Source organism: Pseudorasbora parva, chromosome 21, assembly GCF_024679245.1.
Source record: "Pseudorasbora parva isolate DD20220531a chromosome 21, ASM2467924v1, whole genome shotgun sequence".
NCBI lineage: Eukaryota > Metazoa > Chordata > Actinopteri > Cypriniformes > Gobionidae > Pseudorasbora > Pseudorasbora parva.
Window position 1 is genome coordinate 14,732,048 of NC_090192.1, and position 20,379 is coordinate 14,752,426.

Consider the following 20,379-nt stretch of genomic DNA (forward strand, 5'->3'; position numbering starts at 1 on the left):
TGGTTTGACTGAATATAAATGTATACGTCTTTACTTTAATACTGTAAGTTCAGATCTGATTTTGGCTGTACTGTATTTAATAATATTACATGACCACATGTACCACTATAGTAACTTTTAGAACAGGCTTATCATTGGTGAATGTAACTTTGATTATGATGTATTTTTGAAGGCACAGGAAAATACGACAAAACATATTTTAGATGTTACTTGATTCTACTAAAACAAAAAGTTGCATGGATACTTTTTTTAAATTATTATAATAAGACAATATTTGCAAGGATCTTGTATGGAAAAGCACTCAAATTCCTGTGATCACTTAAGTATCCACTGTGTACTACTAACATCATCTGGCTCATTTCTCTTCTACAGTACTTTTATTATTATTTTAAGTCGATAAAGGTTAAAATTGCGTACGTTGTAATTTAAGGAAGTAATTCTACAATAGTATAAGTATAAAGTATATTAGACTGTTCTACAAATATGTTCTGGTCCGTTTTAAACATTATTTAGCATAGCTTGATTATTTACACAATAATCATGAACGGGTCTCCATCATGCCTCCATCATGTTGGAAATAAAGTTCTTGGCATAGCCAAGCGATACTGTGGGTTAGCTTGTAAGAGGGTGTTAGTTTATCAATCAATCAATCAATCAATATATATATATATATATATATATATATATATATATATATATATATATATATATATATATATATATATATACTGCATATATTGAATTGTTATATTATCATACAGATTTCAGGACAAAATTGTAAGTGAGATATACTTAGCAACAGTAACAACACACTCTAAATAACGCTGGGTTGTTTTTTAACCCAAAATGCTGGGTTAAGACTGTTGGGTAATTTTTGTTGGTTTATTTGATCACATTTTAAACACCATTGGGTGGTTTAAAATTTACAGTCGTTGGGTTAAACCTGCTGGGTCGCAATCGGTCGCAATGCTTAGTTGATTCTACCCAGCGCTTAGTTGTTCCACGTGCTTCCCGCCTTGATTCGTTTAAATTCGCGTCCAAACTGTCATTTTGAAATGACAATGCAAAAGGCAAAGCCACTGGTTTCAGATGTTTTAAGATAAGTTTGTATGTTTTCATTAATAATAATTTTAATTAGCATAATTATTATTTTTTTCTTCTTCGCGGCAACATTTCTTAAGCTTACATGACGTTAAGACGACAAAAGTTTTACCTCAGAATCAGATGCAATGTACTGACTCGTGTTAGTTTAGGTAGGCATGTGAGACGATAGATTACAGTTTGTGATTACACCAAACCATGATCCCCTTACGAAAATTAAACATGGTTTTATGTAGGGATGTCACAATTACCGGTACTTCGGTACCAAGTACATACTGAAATTTAAAAAAATGTTGCAATAGTATCATAAATAGACTAACGTTATATTCGGTCCCGCAGCTGCGTTCAGTCGCGTCACGCAGGGCTCCAGACTGTAGCCAAATATATACAGTGTCTGTGTATATTAAATACTATTTAAATATTAGTCTTCCATGTTTTGCGTCTCTGTGTGAATGACGGGGTCGCGTGTCATATCATGAACACAGACAATCAAGTCACCGCAACCCGTCAAAATAAAAGTTTGATTTAAACGTAATAAATTTACAGAATATATTAGGTGTGTAGTTGTCATTGTTGCCAATTTGAACACATTTGTGTGTTGTACCATTTGTCAAGCAATAAAAAATGATTGTTTTAACAGTCTAAATATGCATTCTTCATTTGTTCTTTCATGATTGTCTAGTTTTACAATGAATGCACAGGAGATTTTTTAAGAACAACCAACAAGAATAACCCAGAATAGCAAATCCATTAATGGTAAAAAATTGACTAGATTTTGGGTTTTCTCAACAGCCCAGTTAAAATACCACTGGGTTAATTTAACCCAGCATGTGTTTTGTCCAATATTTACCCAGCACTGGGTTGCCAATTGGGTTGTTTTTAACCCAGCCATTTTTAGAGTGCACACTCTTAGAAGAAAAGTTTTTTTTTTAAATAAATTTTACTGGTAGTCCACTGTGTATGGAGAATTTTTGTGTATAATGTCACAGTCACAGTATATATATATATATATATATATATATATATATATATATATATATATATATATATATATATATATGAACTGTGACATAACTGATATATACAAAAAACGTATAACGTATTAAACGTATTTATGAATTAAGCAGCTAGTAAGTGAAATATAAACGTATTTTATGAATTAAGCAGCTAGTAAACATTATCAGTAGAAAAAATATGAAATAAACATGAACGTATTATGCATTGTCCCTGTTACTCATGTTGCATGTACTTACTATAGTAAAAACATTATACTATACATAATTACAAGCAACTAACCCTAAATCAAACCCTAATAACATAGTAAAAACATGTTGTTAATTAATATTACTCAGTACTTATTTCTAATTACATTGTAAAAAGGGCACCTTAAAATAAAGTGTAAACGAGCATTTTTTAAAGGAAGTGTATGTAAGATTGTGGCCAAAACTGGTCTGTAGAGCGGTTTATCCCCTCTCCCCCTCCCCCCTGACTCAAGGTTGCCAGATAGGCTGCAGGATCCAGCAGGAACATTTGTAGCTGCAGCTGTGGTAACAAGAGCAGAGCTGGCAACCCGGATGCCCAAACACTACTGAATTTGTGATTGTTAGATCGGTAGAGGGTGGAGCTTCAGGCCAAAACACAACATGTCAACATCAACATCAGTGGAGGGCTGCAACAACAACTTTGATAACAGTAGTCCGGCCAGGATATTGTCATTTAAGTGATATAAGTATTTGAAATTAACATGATTTCTTAATGTCTAGTGACATATTAGGGCCATTTTATGGTTAATTGAAACACATTTCTTACATACAGTTCGTTTAAAATTCAGTCAAGAATCCTAGAACCCCAACCTTTTTTTCTAAGAGTGCAGAACATCCCATTGTCCAATCCATTGCTAATACTTACTATTTTCCCACCAAAACTCCTTGGAGGATGGTGTCATTTAAAGGTAGGGTAGGCAATTTCAAAAACGGCTAACACTTGCAAGCTAGCTTTGAAAGTATTAGATCCCACCAACCCTTCAGAGCGCACTCGTCCAAGTCGCGCACACCCAGAGCAGATTCAGCAAAGTGTCATAAGAGATGACGTTAAATTAACTTAAAGCACATAACATTACAATAATAAACGTGAACAACTTACAGAGCTCTAGTTGTACCACCTGACTGCTGCGGATTCATTTCGGCATCGATAGTGTTGATATAGAAACGCATAAATCCGAGTCTGAGAATGTGAACAGCTCCAGGTTGAATGACACAGGTTGCCGTCTCTAAATTACGGTTACGACATGGCATGAACGCAGCATAAGCTTGTTGCTTTGGTTCAGTAGGAGAAACTGTAAAAGGCGGCTGCTGTTTTTTTGTAGTGTCCGGTGACTAACATCTGTCTACAGCTCTGCATAGCGCTAATGATGTGATGCCTGTGTGAGCAAAGCGGGCGGAAGTATGGAAATACATGTGACACAGATTGGCAAAAAGAGTCGGAATACACAGGGGATCATTTCAAGCTACAGGCAAAACAAAACAATGTTGATTTTGGGCCGATTTTGCACAAAAAGGAGTTAATTAAGCCCTCGTCTAGCCATCCCAATGCTCCAAATAACAATTAAACATCTAAAAGTATCTTTATTTGTACGTTTTCGGAGAGGAGTACCTTCCGCTGTCCATGAAAATGATCTCACTCGCGCTGACAGACAGATCCGACGCGTGCGCACTAAAGACCGTTACATACTCCGCAAGAAAAAAGAGAAAAAAGTTCTCGCTCTCAGGGCTGTGAGAACAAAATGACATCTCGCAGCCCTGGTTTGGGAGTTCTCGCAGCTTATTCTCGACACATCATCTGAGCAGAACTTTTTTCTCACGGGCATCCGAGAACTATTGTGTGATTGGTCAGACATTTAAAGTGGGAGGGGATAATGCAGAGGAACTGACATGTTCGGCACCTGCTTTTCTCGTGAAGTATGGAATGTACTGGCCAGAACAAACTTTGTTCTTGTACTTGCCACCTTGAGAAAACTAAAAAAATGATTTGTTCTTGTGGAGTACGTACTAACCTTGAGACACCTCAGACAGTGCCTGGTATATCAAAATATCTTGTCTTGGCGAGTATTCACGCAAACATTATCTGTTATATCTTGTTTGAATGTTTGGTTAACAGTTAGGGAAAAACATCTGATGTTACATTATTGACTTCAAACAGGTCTTGCACAGTCATTTTTTGTCCAATTTAAACAAATCATATAACCTTTTGAGGGTTTTTATTTAGTAGAGAATAACAATAACTCATTTTTGAAAATTTGCTCATTGCGACTCATTTCAATTAGGACCGAACGCAAGGATTGGACGAGAATTTTTGGTTCTGAGACTTCCACAGATGATATATGTACATCTTTAATATTTAGACCACTTTTTATTGATTGCTATCAGGATTTGAGTTTCAACCAGAATCACAAAAAGTGTTTATGAAATGCAATCGCCTACCCCACCTTTAAGAATTGGATTTTGTTCATTAATGAGATGATATAAAGTCTAACAGGATTGAAAATGATTAAAAAAACTAATGCAATATCCAGTTAGATATTTCATTACATACATAATGGCGACGTGTAGAACCGAGTAGAAATGACCCAGTCAACTGCCGCCTTACTGGGTGTCTTGTTTTCTGCTGGCTGTGCACAAGAATCAATAAGCAGCATGGAGCTGATATGTTGTTTTGTATGATTTTTTTTGTAAACACAAATGCTTCTTTCCTCTAATGTCTTGCTTCTGAATGTTTGAAACAGAAGTAATGCATGTCCATATAATAAAAAAACTAAACTAAAAATACAATATTATATATAAACTATCAAAACTACAAGTAACAAAGTATTTTTTTAAATTACTAAAATAAAGTAAATCATTTGAAAATGTAAAATGATCCACACTGATAAGTGTCAGTATAAAGTCTAAGATCTCTGTGACATCAGCCAGCAGAACAGAAAGTCACTTAGTGACAATGTGACAAGATTGGAAATGATTGGTAACTTTTGTGGTTTTGTAAGTGGTTTTGCCCATTAGTGACGACTGTATACAGAATATCAGTGTCAACGTTGTCATCATTCTCGACCCCCAGAATGTATTTGTGCTTATATCTGACAGTGTTATTTTTACAGTCAAAGGGCAAAATAGTGCCGTCATATACATTATATACATATGTATCCTTAGCTCGGTGCATTCAAACAGTGTTCCTCTTATAAGATTTACAAATTATACATATTTCACTTAAATTACCTGGCCTTGCCTCGCTCAGCTATGTGCTTATGAAAAGTATAAACTACATTAAACTCATCCAAGCAATGCCTTATTTTTTGTTACATAAAAGTACATTCATATGGTTATGCATGGTTTTAACTATTATGGATGATAGTAAAAGCAGCAAGATTATTGATATAAGACTAGTATGAGGGTAAACACGGAATGCTAGCAGACATTCCATTACGAGAGATACTTCCTACTGGGAAATCCATAAATATTCTGAAAGATTTTCTCCAAAATGTTTGGGGAAGAATCTGTCTATCTGCATTGAACAAAGGGTGATTGGAAAGTCTTAAAGTGATCATAGTGATCTTGGTGTCAGTTTGAAATAATGTAGCAGCTCTCTTATTAGGACCACTATAGTAAATTCAATTTTGTACTAATTTAAATAATACATTTCGTTTTTTTGGAAGAAATAAGGAACTGACAAATATGACTATTTACCTGAAGTGATGCGTCTCAAGACGCCATGTTTGAATATGCAGTAATATATCTGCATATTGATTTTTTTTGGTCCTTTTCCGGAACTCAACAATGTGAACTTTCTGCTCAACATCTCATTTTGTGCTCCGTGAAAGAAAGAAAGAAAGAAAGAAAGAAAGAAAGAGAGTTATGTGAGTTTGAAACAACATGAGGGTGTTAAAAAAAAAAACTTTTTCATACTCAGACCAAAACTGATTACTAACATTAATAACTAACATCTTCAAAACTGAAAGCAGTTTAAAAATGTTACCATGGGATGTACTGGATTGTTTCGAGGCAACAGGTGACAGGCAGTAACAGGAAGTGAGAAAGACAGGAGAGAGTAACACTGGAGTTTGGTGAGAGAGTGGAAGACATTGGTAGTTTCTTCTGTTTCCCTCAAAGTTTAAAGAACACAGTGGAGAAGCACAGGAGAGCAGATGACATGCTTTATCCCCCTCCAGATCTGAAGAATAGACACAGAAAGAAGGAAAATATAAGAAGAGAAAGAATACGTTAAATGATACAATTCACTGTGTATTGTAGTTTATAATCTTTATTTGCCTCCAGAATGAAGTCCACACAAGTAACTTCAAATTAAAGAGTTACTGAAGCAATTATATGATTAAAAGGGCAATTATTGTTCATATCTCAATAAAATATGTTTTATGAGTAATCCAGTGAGGTCTGCATTATAGCTTACTGGAGTGTGTGAATAAATGTGATGTGTATTGACTGGTGTATTGAAATGAATCTGTAATAAATGCATTGCAATGCAAACCTTTTTGGTCAGACTTAACATTAGGCATCTTTAATTGCTATGTATTACAAAAATTATAGTTAGAAACAAAAACTTATTGTGTTCGTTCTTCTATTGCAGACAATTTTGCTGCTATTGATGTGGGATGCAGGTATGGTTAGGGACAACAAATGTAATTATATATACAGCTGTAATCACATACTAGTCATTCAAGTACAACATGAAAACGTAAGTCCAGTGCACTGTATCAAATGATTAATTGAATGAACTAAATGGACAGACTAAGATGTGAAAACAGCTGGTGTAATATTTGGTAGGTGGACTGGGTGTATGACATCACATGTCTTGTTGGGCGGGATCATACCTTCCTCTTCTGATATTTCTGTAGTCAAGAAACAAAACAGAGAGAGAATAAGACTTTATTTGTGAAATTAAATTATACAAAAGAAATTGTCACATTAAACACTGCTGCCTTTACCATAAAATAAGAAGTCTTGATAAAGAAAGGGGTCATATGATGCAATTAATAGAATAGGTTAATATATAGTTATAGAATATATAGTTAATATATCAGTAACCAAACAGTTCACTTTAAGTGTTGGAAATGTAACGTCCCTTACCATAATCATAAGCATAATCAGGTTCCAATGCTTTAAGCAATTATAAACATAGTTAAAAATGTTGATGACAAACATTGCAATTCACTGAAACCTCGCCTTTTTATTTTATTTTTTGCTTTATGATTTACATTCCTGGAAGTAATACCTGGACTACAACCAAGGCATTTTAGGCAGGTCTGAATCAGTGTCAGTCCTTTTTGGGGAGACTATGAGCTTCTTATAAATGCATAAACAAATACATTAAAACAATAAAATATCAAAAGGCATCCTATGACCCCTTTACATTATTTATTAATGCCTAGGCTATTTATACATTATAGGACAAACCAGGTCATCACTGTAAATGACAACAATCACACAACACACCTTCCATTTCTTTAAAGCTATATGTTACTAAAGCAAAAAATAACTGCCAATATTTCAAGATTTTTATATTGAAAGATAAAAATGCTACTTGAACATATATATTTTTAATGCAGTAATTGTGGATGCCTTACTTGAAGCCCCAGCCTGTTCCTCCCAGTACTATAGCTGCCAGCAGTATCGCTCCTGCTATGGAGCCAATGATGATGTTTGTACCACTGGGACCTGTGGACAGACAGGGAACGGGAATAAACATATCTGTCATGTGGGTTTAAGTATATTCTCATTTTAAGTTTTTCATTTTTATTTTGCCATGTGCTTTCATTTTGAAGTTTATTTTATATCTTCCATCTTCCTGTTTCCTTATTTTGATTACTTGTAACTTAATGCTCTCTGTAGGAGGCAGCAGTGACATCTTGTGGTAACATTTGGTTTTGTTATTGGTTTGTTTGGCTATGAAGAATCTGCCCTCTCAAAGACAATCTATGTTTCTAAATATACTTTCACTTTTCCATACAATGGAAGTCAATGGGGCCCATCAAATCTCTGGTTACCCATATTATTTAAAATATCTTCTTTTGTGTTCAGCAGAAGAAAAAAATGAATACAGGTTTGGAACAACTTGAGGGTGAGTAAATTATGACAATATTCATTTTTGGGTGAAGTGCTCTTCAACTAACTACATTTAATATAAATTTATATTTGCAAGTTCATCCGTGAGCAAAAGGGATAAACAGATAAATATTACGTGCTGTTCTTTACTGGAATTTCCATTACTGGAGATTTGATGTTGAATTGGAATCAAATCTGGAAAAATGCAATTTAGGTTTCTATAATAAAGAAAATCTAAAGTAAATCAGTAATCTAGTTACTTCTTATATACCCTTGAAGCGTGATAGCCTCATTAGATTGACAAACTCCTCCCATTTATCATCTATAATACATTTTCATTTATTTAAAAATGACGTGTCTGAAATAAGTTTATAACGGTATTCGATTTTCATGGTATGAAAACCATTTAAAAAAAGAAACAACTTTTTCAGCAGATATATGATATATATTTATCACTTTATGTATTTATATATTTATCCATCCATCCATTCTCCAAACTGCTTATCTGTAGGGTCATGGTATATTTATAATAATACATATATAATATGTATTACTGTTTATATTACATAAAATATTTGATATTATTAGGGCAATATACTTCACTTTTATGGAGAGTATAGTTTCCAAATGTGTTTAGGATATTTTTTTTATTAAAAACGGTACAGTTCAATTCAAAGTACAATTCATTCATTCATTCATTCATTCATTCGTTCGTTCGTTCGTTCGTTCGTTCGTTCGTTCGTTCGTTCGTTCGTTCGTTCGTTCGTTCATTCATTCATTCATTCATTCATTCATTCATTCATTCATTCATAGCTCAAAGTGGGTGCTCTGACAATAATATAGAAATGTATTGATGACTGAACCTTTCTTTCATATTATATTAGCTATCAATCCTATGCTTCAATTAGAGAAAAATCCCAATTTTTCATACAATAATCATAATGTATTTACACCTATGTCCCACCCCAAGTACTGTATCTTTTTTGTTGTTATCCATGTATTCAAAATTTTCCTTATATGGTTCTGAACGCTGCACGTCCATTTGAATAAGTTAGTAGCTCTCACAATATTTTTACACATTGTGCCATAACGGATGCCTCCATTCAGTACCACCGCCTTTACACATGGCTAGTAGTGTGTGATAAAGCTCATCTCAAGATAATGAAGCTTTGTCTGTTTAAAGAACCACGTCCTCACCTGGACCACACTCCTGTCAGGATTTACAACAAGCAGGGGCGTAGCCATCTTTTCAAAAGTGAGGGGGACAGAAATGTCGTAATACCATTTTTTTTGGGACCGATATAATTTATCGCATCTCTTGCTTTTAATTTGGTAAGCTATCAAATACACTGCTGAACAATAACCAATAATATCTATAATATTATTCTCCTATTTTTTTATGCCAATTTGTTATATACAAGAGACACTTGTGCATTAAGTCTCCATAGATTTTATGCAATGTAAAAAAATTAAAATAAAATTCTGATGTAAACCAGCTGTTCTCTATGTGAATATATCGTAAAGTGTAATTTATTCCTGTGATCAAAGCTGAATTTATCATCATTAATCCAGTCCTCAGTGTCACATGATCCTTCACTGAGCATTCTCATATGAGGATTTGATGATCAACACTTTTTGCCACATTTATGATTATTATCATTTGTGCTGCTCATGGTGATGCTTAAATTTTCTGGAAACCATCTAAACATTTGTGGTGAAATTAAAAAAGTGAAATGAATACTTTTATTGATCAGACATGCATTTAATTAATCACAAGTGATATTGTTAATATTACAAAAGATAATTTATTTAATAAATGCAAATAACTGCTGTCCATTGAACTTTCTATTCATCAAAGAATTCTGAAAAATAAAATGTTTCATGGTTTCCACAACATTTTAAAGCAGCACAACTGCTTTCAACACAGATACTGATTATAAAATCCTCATATGAGAGTGATTAGTGAAGGATCATGTGACACTGAAGACTGGAGTAATGATGATAAATTCAGCTTTGATCACATAGGAAAAAAGCTGTTTTAATTTATTCATATGATATACTTTATTGTCAATAAATAGTCTACTTTGAGATGGCTTGAAAAACACACATGAAGCATATATTGTCGCAATCGTCTGATTGTCGTCGTCACGTTTCATCACTCATAACGATTGTTTTCCTTCAGCTTCAGCTCCAGCGTGACAGTATTACTTCTACGAATCCGCTTTTGGACTTTATATGAGAGAGCGCCCTCCTCATATTTAGATGCGAATAAAATGACAGCAGGTCATGCATAGATTATTTTTTGTCACTGATTTTCAATCTTGATGTATTCACATTGGTTTCTATGTAAATACACTTGCCCGTGACCTCAAAAAGCGCGCTATCAACCGAGATTAGAGAAGGCTGTCGTTAGCGTGCGTCCCTGTTAATTTGTGTGCCGCCGCGCAGGGTAACGTCGGTACGAATCCCGCTCGGAGCGGGTCGACAAGGATCGGTGAGACCCAGTAAAAGTGCGGGGGACGAAAATACATTTTATTAAAAGTGCGTCCCCCGCGTAATCTACGCCCATGACAACAAGGACAACCCGCTTTTCTACGGAAACTTTTCCCATGGACACTATTTATTCCCATTTTGAACTTACATTTTATATTTATTTATGTTAAATAGACAACCGGGGCCCTTATGATCCTAGTTACAGCACAAAACATGTAGTACTACATTCCGAACACTAAATGTGTGAAAGTGACTGAATGTGTTGTGAACCTTTGTACTTCTCAGGACCATCTAGAGGTTGGGGGTCTGGAATGGGGTCATACACACTGCAGTCCTTCCCAGTGTAGTCGGAGTCACAGATACACTTCACCTCATTACTGCACGTCTGAAAAGGAGAGAGGCAGAAAATATCTAGATAAGCCAAAAGCTGGAAAATATATATATATATATATATCTTGGCTCACATTATTACATTATAGCAAAACCATCTGGACTAACAGTCAAAGTTACATAGTGAATTAAGATTGCATTACATTTTTGTTACTTTATGTCACATGATGATTCATTGTCACTTAAATTACATTTTTTTTTATTTGAGCGAGTTTGACAAGGGCTAAATTGTGATAGCTTGAAGGCTGGGTCAGAGCATCTCCAAAACTGCAGCTCTTGTGGGATGTTCCCAGCGCACAGTGGTCAGAATCTATCAAAAGTGCTCCAAGGAAAGAACAGTGGTGAACAGGGTCATGGGCGGCCAAGGCTCATTGACGCATGTGGTAAGTGAAGCCTGGTGCCCAAGAAGTTAATGCTGGTTCTGATAGAAAGGTGTCAGAATAGACACTGCATTGCAGTTTGTTGAGTATGGGGTTGCATAGACGCAGCCCAGTCAGGGTGCCCATGCTGACCCCTGTCCATCAGAACTGGACCATGAAGCAATTGAAAAAAGTGACCTGGTCTGATTTTCTTTTGTTTTCTTTTACATCACGTGGATGGCCGGGTGTGAGTGTGTCGCTTACTTGGGGAACACATGGCACAGGGAAGAAGGCAAGCCAGTGGAGGCAGTGTGATGCTTTGGGCAATGTTCTGCTGGGAAACCTTGGGTCCTGCCCTTCATGTGGATGTTACTTTGACACGTTCTACCTAAGCATTGTTGCAGACCATGTACACCTTTCATGGAAACAGTGTTGACGGTGAATGAGCTCTGCGACTAAGCAAAAATGGTTCAGGAATGGTTTGAGGAGCCCAACAACAAGTTTGAGGTGTTGACTTGGCCTCCAAATCTTAATCCAATCGAGCATGCGGGGGATGTGTTGAACAGCTCGCAATTTACAGTACTTGAAGTCTGCTGCTAAAATCGTGGTGCCAGATAATACAGCACACCTTCAGGGGCTCACATCTTCCACCCCCTAGCTCTTAATGCATCATGTTTCCTTCTGGAGCATCTGAACTTTTTTAATAGTTGTGTTTGAGTCCCTCAACTGTCCTCATTGTGAAAAGATGGATCTCAAAATCATACCGTCACTGCTGGAAAGGTTTCAAATATGCAAAAAAAAATGCAAGACCTGAAGGATTTTTCTGATGAACACTGGGCAGTTTAACTGTTCAGGACAAACAAGGGACATTAACATCCATGGATCATCTAACGATGATAACGACACGCTTTTAAGATTCAACGGCACGCCAACTTTTGAACGGGCAACAGGGTCATTTTTATAAATTCAGCTTTTTTGTCTTGTGGACTGTAAGTAAACAAATTTTATGTAAAATATTGTATTCAGGACATACGTAAATAAAATATAACATGCATTTTGTATGATCCCTGTTATTTTGTCACATCCTCACAGATTCTGCAATGGGTGTGTAAACTTTTAAACAAGACTGTATATATTCATAATATTTTATTAGTGCTACAGCAGATAAACTAACAAATTTGTTATGCTGCATGCATGCAGTAGCTTGCATTGTAGAGTGGTAGAACCTCTCTTGTAACCACACGTTTTTCAGTTGAAACTGAATCCAGTTTTCAGTTTTTTCAGTTGAGAACTGTCCCAGGGCAACACAGTACATTCTTGTAATTCCCTCACAGCAATAGACATGATTTGGCACAAGTACAATATTAGGGGTAGAAAATATTAAATGGGTTTGACTGAAAAGCAGCTTACAGGCAGGGCAAGGCATGTTTCAAAATTCAATTCAAAATGCTTTACAGAAAAACAAATAGATAAGTTAAAATTAAATGAAAATGTTAAATATCTGCCAGGTATTTTGGTCCAAGGCCATTATTGTCAGTGAGTAGGCTGTAGTAAGTGACAATCACAAAGGATAACAAAATGAGTTTTTAAATGTAAATTCCATAAGAACATGCAGGAGAATCACAGGGAAGAAGCTCAGGAAATAAACAGGAAAGAGCAGTAAGTGTTTCTTTTTTTGTAAATATTTTCGTTAATATTTTCTGATGTATCATACTGTATAGGTCAATAGTGAATGAATAAATCCCATCTCTCTTTTTACTCTCTTTTGTTTTACCACAATATTAGTTATTAAAGCAGAACTTTATTAACTACAGAAGAATGTGATTAAAGGGTTAGTTCATACAAAATGATCTCATGTCATTCTAAACCCATAACATTTGTTCATCTTAGGAACATAAATGAAGATATTTTAAAGGTCCCATTCTTCGCGTGTTTTCGAAGCTTTGATTATGTTTACAGTGTGCAATATAACCTGAGTTCATGTTTCGCGTGTAAAAAAACAGTATTTTTCACACAATTTACTTATCTGTACAGCGCTGTTTCCTCTGTCCTAAAAACGGCCTGATGATTTCCTTGTTCTATGAATTCCCTCCTTCAGAAATACATAACGAGTTCTGATTGGGCCAGCGCTTCCCGTGTTGTGATTGGACAGCAGCTTAGCGCACTTTGCCCGGAAAGGTCCCGCCTCTTACCATAACGGGGAGATGCAAGCGCTGAATGCGCGCTCTTCTCCACGTAGGAGAGCAACAAAACCACGCCCCCTATTTTGCGTGTTCTTGTGGGTGGAGGGTTAGTCAACAAACTGTTCTAGTGACGTCATTACATCCCTGCACTTCCTGCTGTAGTCCAAACCGCCCGTTCGCTGTAGGCTTTAACAGGGAACTTCTGTTAAATAAAATATCTCGCTTGGCATTGAACTTTGAGCTTTATAATTTTACAGATATTATTTATGCTCTAACAGCAACATTACACACAAACTAAGTTCGAAAAGATGGAATCGCGAAGAACGGGACCTTTAATAACTCTCATAATTTTGTTCATAATATTATCTGGGTCACTGCATCCATGCAAACAACATGGACCCCAAAACAGACAGTGTGTGACAGTGATGCTAAATTTGTCAAAGATGAGCAGCTCACCCCATGATCAGAGCACACTTGAGAGAAGGACGAACCGGGACAGGATGACAGGTTGAAGGTGGTGACAGGCAGACAACGATGGTCCAGGCACATCATATTAGGACCACATGGTGTCCCGTCTTCTACGTACCCAAGATCAGTGCCGTCCTCTAGCACCGCATGACCCCCACTGAACACACAAAAACAACAGCTCAGTGTTACACACAAACAAACACTGCAAAGGTTACTTTGAACACACGTCCTGACACATACGTTAGTCATATTCGGTAGAAGGGTGTACTCCAATTGTCAGAACAAAACTTGTCAACACTGGCATTCAGTCATAGTCATGAAGACTATGGAGAGGATCAGCAGCTATGTTTCAATCCAAAATTGGAATACGGCATTAGATGTTTGCATTTTATAAAGCATAGTTTACATGTGTTGAAGAGAACAAATTCATTACTTCCTAGGAGATTGGCGTAATATATCTGTAATAAAAATGGAAGTTGCTGCAACTGGATAAGAAACTGTGGCTCTTTTTCCCTCCATCTTAAATTACTTGTGGCTCAGTGCGTGCTTACGAAATGCAATAAGCGCTGTCATGCTATCTTGCGTTCGGATGTTGGTGTTTGGAAATGGAATCATTGTGAGACAGTTCTGGGAGGTCCAAATCATTCTGATGACAGACTTTGGCTCAGGCATTACAGAATAATCAAACCAACATTTGAGATGCTGTTCAATAAAATTGGTCTGCTGGTCGAGTTATTGTCAAATTATCCAATTGAGTTTTTTTGTTGTGCATTGAGGGATTTGGTAATTGTGTTGCCATTGTAGTTTATGTGTGTATTCTTATAGGATAATAAAAGGTATTGCTTTAGCCACTCGTACAATCTCATCCATACATTGTTGTACAATTTGCTTGCCCCTCAGTGATGGTTAATTTTAGGTGTGGACCTTTCTAAAAATTGTACGTTTTATGCGAATCACGAACAAATTCATTAAAAAAAAACACCATTTTGTAAAATGTTTATATTTTCTACCAGGATCAGGTTGTTATTTACTTAAATTAAAATAACTTTTTATAATTTTCATTTGAATGTCTTAAAAATGTGAAAGATTCAATGCAGAAGCCAAAAACCTCCATCTGACCCCAAGAATTTGGGTGGTAGTCCTAAATTTACCATATCCAGTTTTCCAGTAAAAATATCTGAACATGCTTAAAATCAATTAATTATACCCAGGAAGCAAACATATGTATTTACCGACAATCCAGGTACTTGTTCTGATGGTAGATGGTGAGACTTGTGATTTCTCCATTTAAGTCTCCATACCGTGGTTTCACTGTGATATTAGTGCACAATAAAAATCCGCACAACACATCCCTGTGAAAGAACACAGACAGAAATAACAGGGAAAGACAAATAATGAGGCAAAAGAAGGATTGTTCCAACAAACAAAGAAACAATTATGTCACTGAAAAGGTTATGAAGCGGAGTTCTGGTTGTTACTCACTGTTTATTGCACTGAATCCAGCTGCGCGAGCTGCTGTCCTGACCGCAGTTGCCACGCTCTGTACCCTCAGTGTTCAGCTTCTCATAACACATGCGATCTGCTGCATCTAATGGCACACAAGCATTGTGCATATGCAATTTCATTAAATTAGAATTGTAATTAAACACGTGAGGTGTACATGATTCTCATAGGCACTGATTTCTTATAATGACACTGTATGTATTCATAAATAAGCTGCATGAGGTTGAAATACAACATTTTTGAAAGAAAATACTGTGGAATGGAGAAAAGTTTCCATTTTTCTCTAAATTGCTTACATAATAACAGTGGGATTTGTATGAGGTTAATTCTTGATAGATATTTTATAATTTTGATTGTTACAATTTGGTGGGGGTTAACACTTTAGTATGGGAAACAATTCTCACTCTTAAAGGTGCCCTAGAATGAAAAATTGAATTAACCTTGCCATAGTGAAATAATAAGAGTTCCGTACATGGACATCACATACTGTGAGTCTCTCACACCATTGCTTCCTCCTTCATATGTAAATCTCGTGAATGAAAAATACCATGGAAAAATAAGTGATTCTCAACATAACGCCAACTGTCACGCAATCGCTGGGATCATTAATATGTACGTCCCGTCCCCAACATTTGGATATGTCTGAACATGTTCATTGTCAGGCGGAACTGACGGACCCGAATCATCGAGACTGCAGGTAAACAAAGACACTCGAGGAGAGGGAAAACGGCAGCTCTATCTAATGGACACAAATGTCATGTTCCAGGCTGTGCAGGGGACGTGAGGACTTTTCATACCCTTCCCACAGATAAAAAATGTCTACAGTCATGGTTGATGTTTATTATAATCGGATACCACAACAATTTAATAAAAAATCATGCCCATTTGTTCGGCCCATTTCAAGCAAGCTTCCCTCAGCGTCTTAAACTGAAGAAATAGGGCAAATATAACTCCTGCAAGCAGTAAGTAGCGATTTTATCCACTTATTGACTGTTTAAACAATTTCTGATTAAATTTAAAGTTTCTTAGAGAGACAGCATTGTCTAGATAATGCAAGATGCTAATACAATAACAATAGGAAACACCAAGTACCATACGAAACTAGTGTGTCTAATGACAGGTTAATATTATTTTGTATTACAAAATACAACCGTAGATAGGTTGCTTACAGATCGTTCACTCGATCCTTATAGCAAACGTCACATTTTCCACCATATAAGTTAAAACGATAGTCATTTGACAAGGCTATTCAATTTGTAAATATATATATATATATATATATATATATATATATATATATATATATATATATATATATATATATATATATATATATATATATATATATATTAGGGCTGTCAATTGATTAAAACATTTAATCGCGATTAATCGCATGATTGTCATGAGTTAACTCGCGATTGATCTCAATTTAATCGCACATTTTTAGCAATTGTAAATTTATCTTAAATTAAGTTTAATTCACGTTTTTAATACACTAATCAACATGGGTATGGACAAATATGCATGCTTTATGCAAATGTACATTTATGAAACCATACTTATTCAATAATAATCAATACAGCTTGAAGACTAGACGTATCAAAGGTCAGAGATGTTTCATCTAATAATCCATTAATCCAAATACTTTTATACACGTTAGAAACTAGTACACGTTTCTAAGGTGCTTGCTAAACCTTGGTGGTGGTTGAGGAGATTCCCCCTTCTATGTAAAGCGCTATTGAGTGCCTAGAAAAGTGCTATATAAATGTAATGAATTATTATTATTAAGAAATTTTTCATGTCTCTTAAGCCTAAACTTAAAAATTAAGAGTAAGTAGTGATTTCTCTCATTTTAAGAATATAAAGGGAGTTTTTACACTGGCAGTTTAATTCAGAGCTGGGCACAGTTCGTATGAAAAATTGGTATTGTGTACTGCATTTTATCAATCCCCATTTGAGATTTTCTGCTTAAAGTGTCATTCAGTCAGTCTGTGTTCTGTCAGGACAGTCATGACTCAGGAGCTGCTTCGCTGAAAAACGGAACTGCTGTGTCCTGCTGAAATAAGCCAATCAGAGCAGACATAAATATAAATACCTAAATAAGGCAAAAATAGAGCATTACATCCTAGGGAGAATTTATAGAGGCTGTAAATGGAAAACTGTATCTGGACAATTTTTGCCCTTAAATAAGCCACACACCCTCTATGTAGATATCAGAGAACAATTTAATATATTGTTTTAACTCATTCTAGGACACCTTTAACTAGTTGCATATTGGCTGTTTATTAGTACTTATAAAGCACATGTTAAAGGAATAGTTCACTTTAAAAGGAAAATGACCTAATGATTTACTCACCCTCAAGCCATCCTAGGTGTATATTACTAATTTCTGATGAACACAGTCAGAGTTATATTAATAAATATCCTGATGCTGTTACTGTCCTCCGGTGTTCATAATGAAGTGAAAGGCATCGCTTCTATGTTTTCTGTTTGTTTGTTGATGTTTTTTGACACAGCAATGAAAAAAGAATGAACTCTTCAAACTCAATGGACTCACAAACTCACTGTCATTAATCTGCCAGACTGCCTTCCATATTTAACTTATGGAAAAAGCGTAACTGGCTAGAATGTAGTGTAAGCGTTTTGAACTCCGAGAGGCGTTACACTTTCTGTATAACTTTGATTGTGTTAATCAGAAAGAAGAGTCATATACACATAGGATGGCTTGAGGGTCAGAAAATTTTTATAAAAATAAATTTAAAAAACTAATAAAAAATATATAAAGACTATAAAAACAATAAAACAATAAAGAAAACAATAAAGAAATAAACTGTGAATTTACAGTAAAAAAAGCCCACTGTGGTTTCTAGGAATTCAATTTTAAAAATGTATCCAATACTATGGGATGGCTTAATGCAATTATTTTACAAATCATTTTACAAATAACCAAGCCACATGAGCTCCCAGAAATGGCTTTTTCCTTTAAAATGTACTGAAAACTACCATTATAGTACAGATAGTACATCAGAACAGGCACATGATGAATAAAAGAATAGCCTGTCCTTTATGTTCAGTAAGTCAGACTGGAATTACTGAGGAGTCATTTCAGGCTGTTCAGAATCAGTTCTTTCTTTTGGAAGACAGTAACGTTTCAGTTACATAAGTAACCCTTGAATAGGAATAGGATAGGAATAGGAATCTCGCTAGAGTGAGCCCATCTACTTTGAGTGTAACTAAATGAGCCAATGCACATTGGCATGCAATAATTGCACCAGCTGCTCTTGCCACGCAGCTCAGGTATAAATGAGCTGCAGGTGATTGCATCAAACCAGTTTTTCACTGAGAAGCAGAGTAGGTGAACTGGTACCCCAGCGGGGCACAAAGGACAAAACCCTCCTTCAGGAAACAAGGGTTACATTTGTAACTGAGACAATTTGTTCCCATTCCAATGCCCTGTATGAGCCTCCTCAGCTCTCTTACCTGATGAGACGAGGCTCACACAGAGAAGTCCATCACTGCTGTTCCACGTGACTTACTGGATAACACTGGGAAAGTGTGCCTTCTAGGACTCGACAGAGTTTTCTTCTGGAGAATACAAGCGCCATATTTCAGGGCACAGTAACCCAACAAGAGCCTAGGCCTCTCAGTGCTTCTACCCATTTGAGGTGAGAAACTCTACACGAAGGTTATAGAATCTATCAAATGTGTTGTGTGTCGCCCAACATGCGAGCGTTCAGGAGGATGCAACAACTCTAGTATAGTGTGCTCGCACACTGAGCAGACAGGGCACACCTTGTGCTTGGTAAGCCAAGGCGATGGCAGCCACTATCCAGTGGGCCATCCTCTGCTTGGAGACAGCCTTTCCCTTCTGCTGGCCTTCATGACAGACAAAGAGCTGAAGTAGAGCATGGATTGGAATAAGCAAAGCCAGGGCTGGCCTGTGGGGGCAGCACTTGCAGGTTGGTCCAGAAGGGAGTGGTAGGAACCTTGGGCACATAGCCAGGTCAGGGTCTCATTACCATGTGGGTGTCACCCAGCCTGAACTCTAGGCACAATTTGTAGACCAAAAATGCCTGCTGGTCTTCTACCCTCTTGATGGAGGCCAGTGCAGCCAGCAGCAAAGTCTTCATAGACAGAATTTTTAGCTCTACCAACTGCAGAGGCTCAAATGGGACATTCTGAAGTACTCAGAGCACCAGAGCAAGATCCCAAGAGGGTATAGAGGAAGGTCGAGGAGGATTTAACCATCTCACCCACCTAAGGAACCTGATGACCAGGTCATGCTTCCCAACTGACTTACCATCCATGGGGTCATGATAAGCAGATATTGCTGCAATATAGCCTAAACTTTGAGGGTGGAGGGAGACAGCTTTCGGTCCAACTGCCGCTACAGGAAGAAAAACACAGATGCAATTAAACATCTTCGGGGGCCTTTTCAATGAGAAGAACTCAATGAACAGGTTCCACTTCAAGGCATAAGCCTGTCTCGTAGATTGTGCTTGTGCTCAAGTGATGGTGTTAAGGGACCTCTGTCCAGGGACCAGACATGGAGTTTGTCAGGGAGAGGATGTCACAAGGAGGATAAGTTATGTGAAGTCCGGTTGGGCCAGTACGATGCAACTAGCAAGACCTGCTCCTCTTCCTCCCTGACTGCAAAGGGTTTGTGCAAGTAGGCTCACTGGGGGAAACGTATATTGGCACAGTGTGAATGTGGACAGCACATGACCCAACGACGTGCCGTGACCTTTGTCGCAAAAATTGTGAGGTCTGTTG

The 20,379-nt window shown here is 36.6% G+C and overlaps 1 protein-coding gene across 2 annotated transcripts in view; it reads right to left on the reverse strand.

The window, feature by feature from the left end:
• Positions 1–2,142: 2,142 nt before the first annotated feature.
• adam11 (ADAM metallopeptidase domain 11) overlaps positions 2,143–20,379 on the reverse strand; it is a 66,699-nt gene continuing 48,462 nt past the window's right edge. The window contains exons 22-28 of one of the 2 annotated variants that reach the window (XM_067430688.1): positions 15,586–15,691; positions 15,336–15,455; positions 14,092–14,260; positions 10,974–11,088; positions 7,733–7,823; positions 6,980–6,997; positions 2,143–6,321 (exon numbers count right to left, since the gene is read on the reverse strand). In XM_067430688.1, the coding sequence (XP_067286789.1) occupies positions 6,306–6,321; positions 6,980–6,997; positions 7,733–7,823; positions 10,974–11,088; positions 14,092–14,260; positions 15,336–15,455; positions 15,586–15,691 (635 nt within the window). In that variant the 3' untranslated portion in view covers positions 2,143–6,305. Of the gene's footprint in view, positions 6,322–6,395; positions 6,998–7,732; positions 7,824–10,973; positions 11,089–14,091; positions 14,261–15,335; positions 15,456–15,585; positions 15,692–20,379 lie in introns of those variants that run through there. The other variant, XM_067430687.1, reaches the window with a different exon arrangement.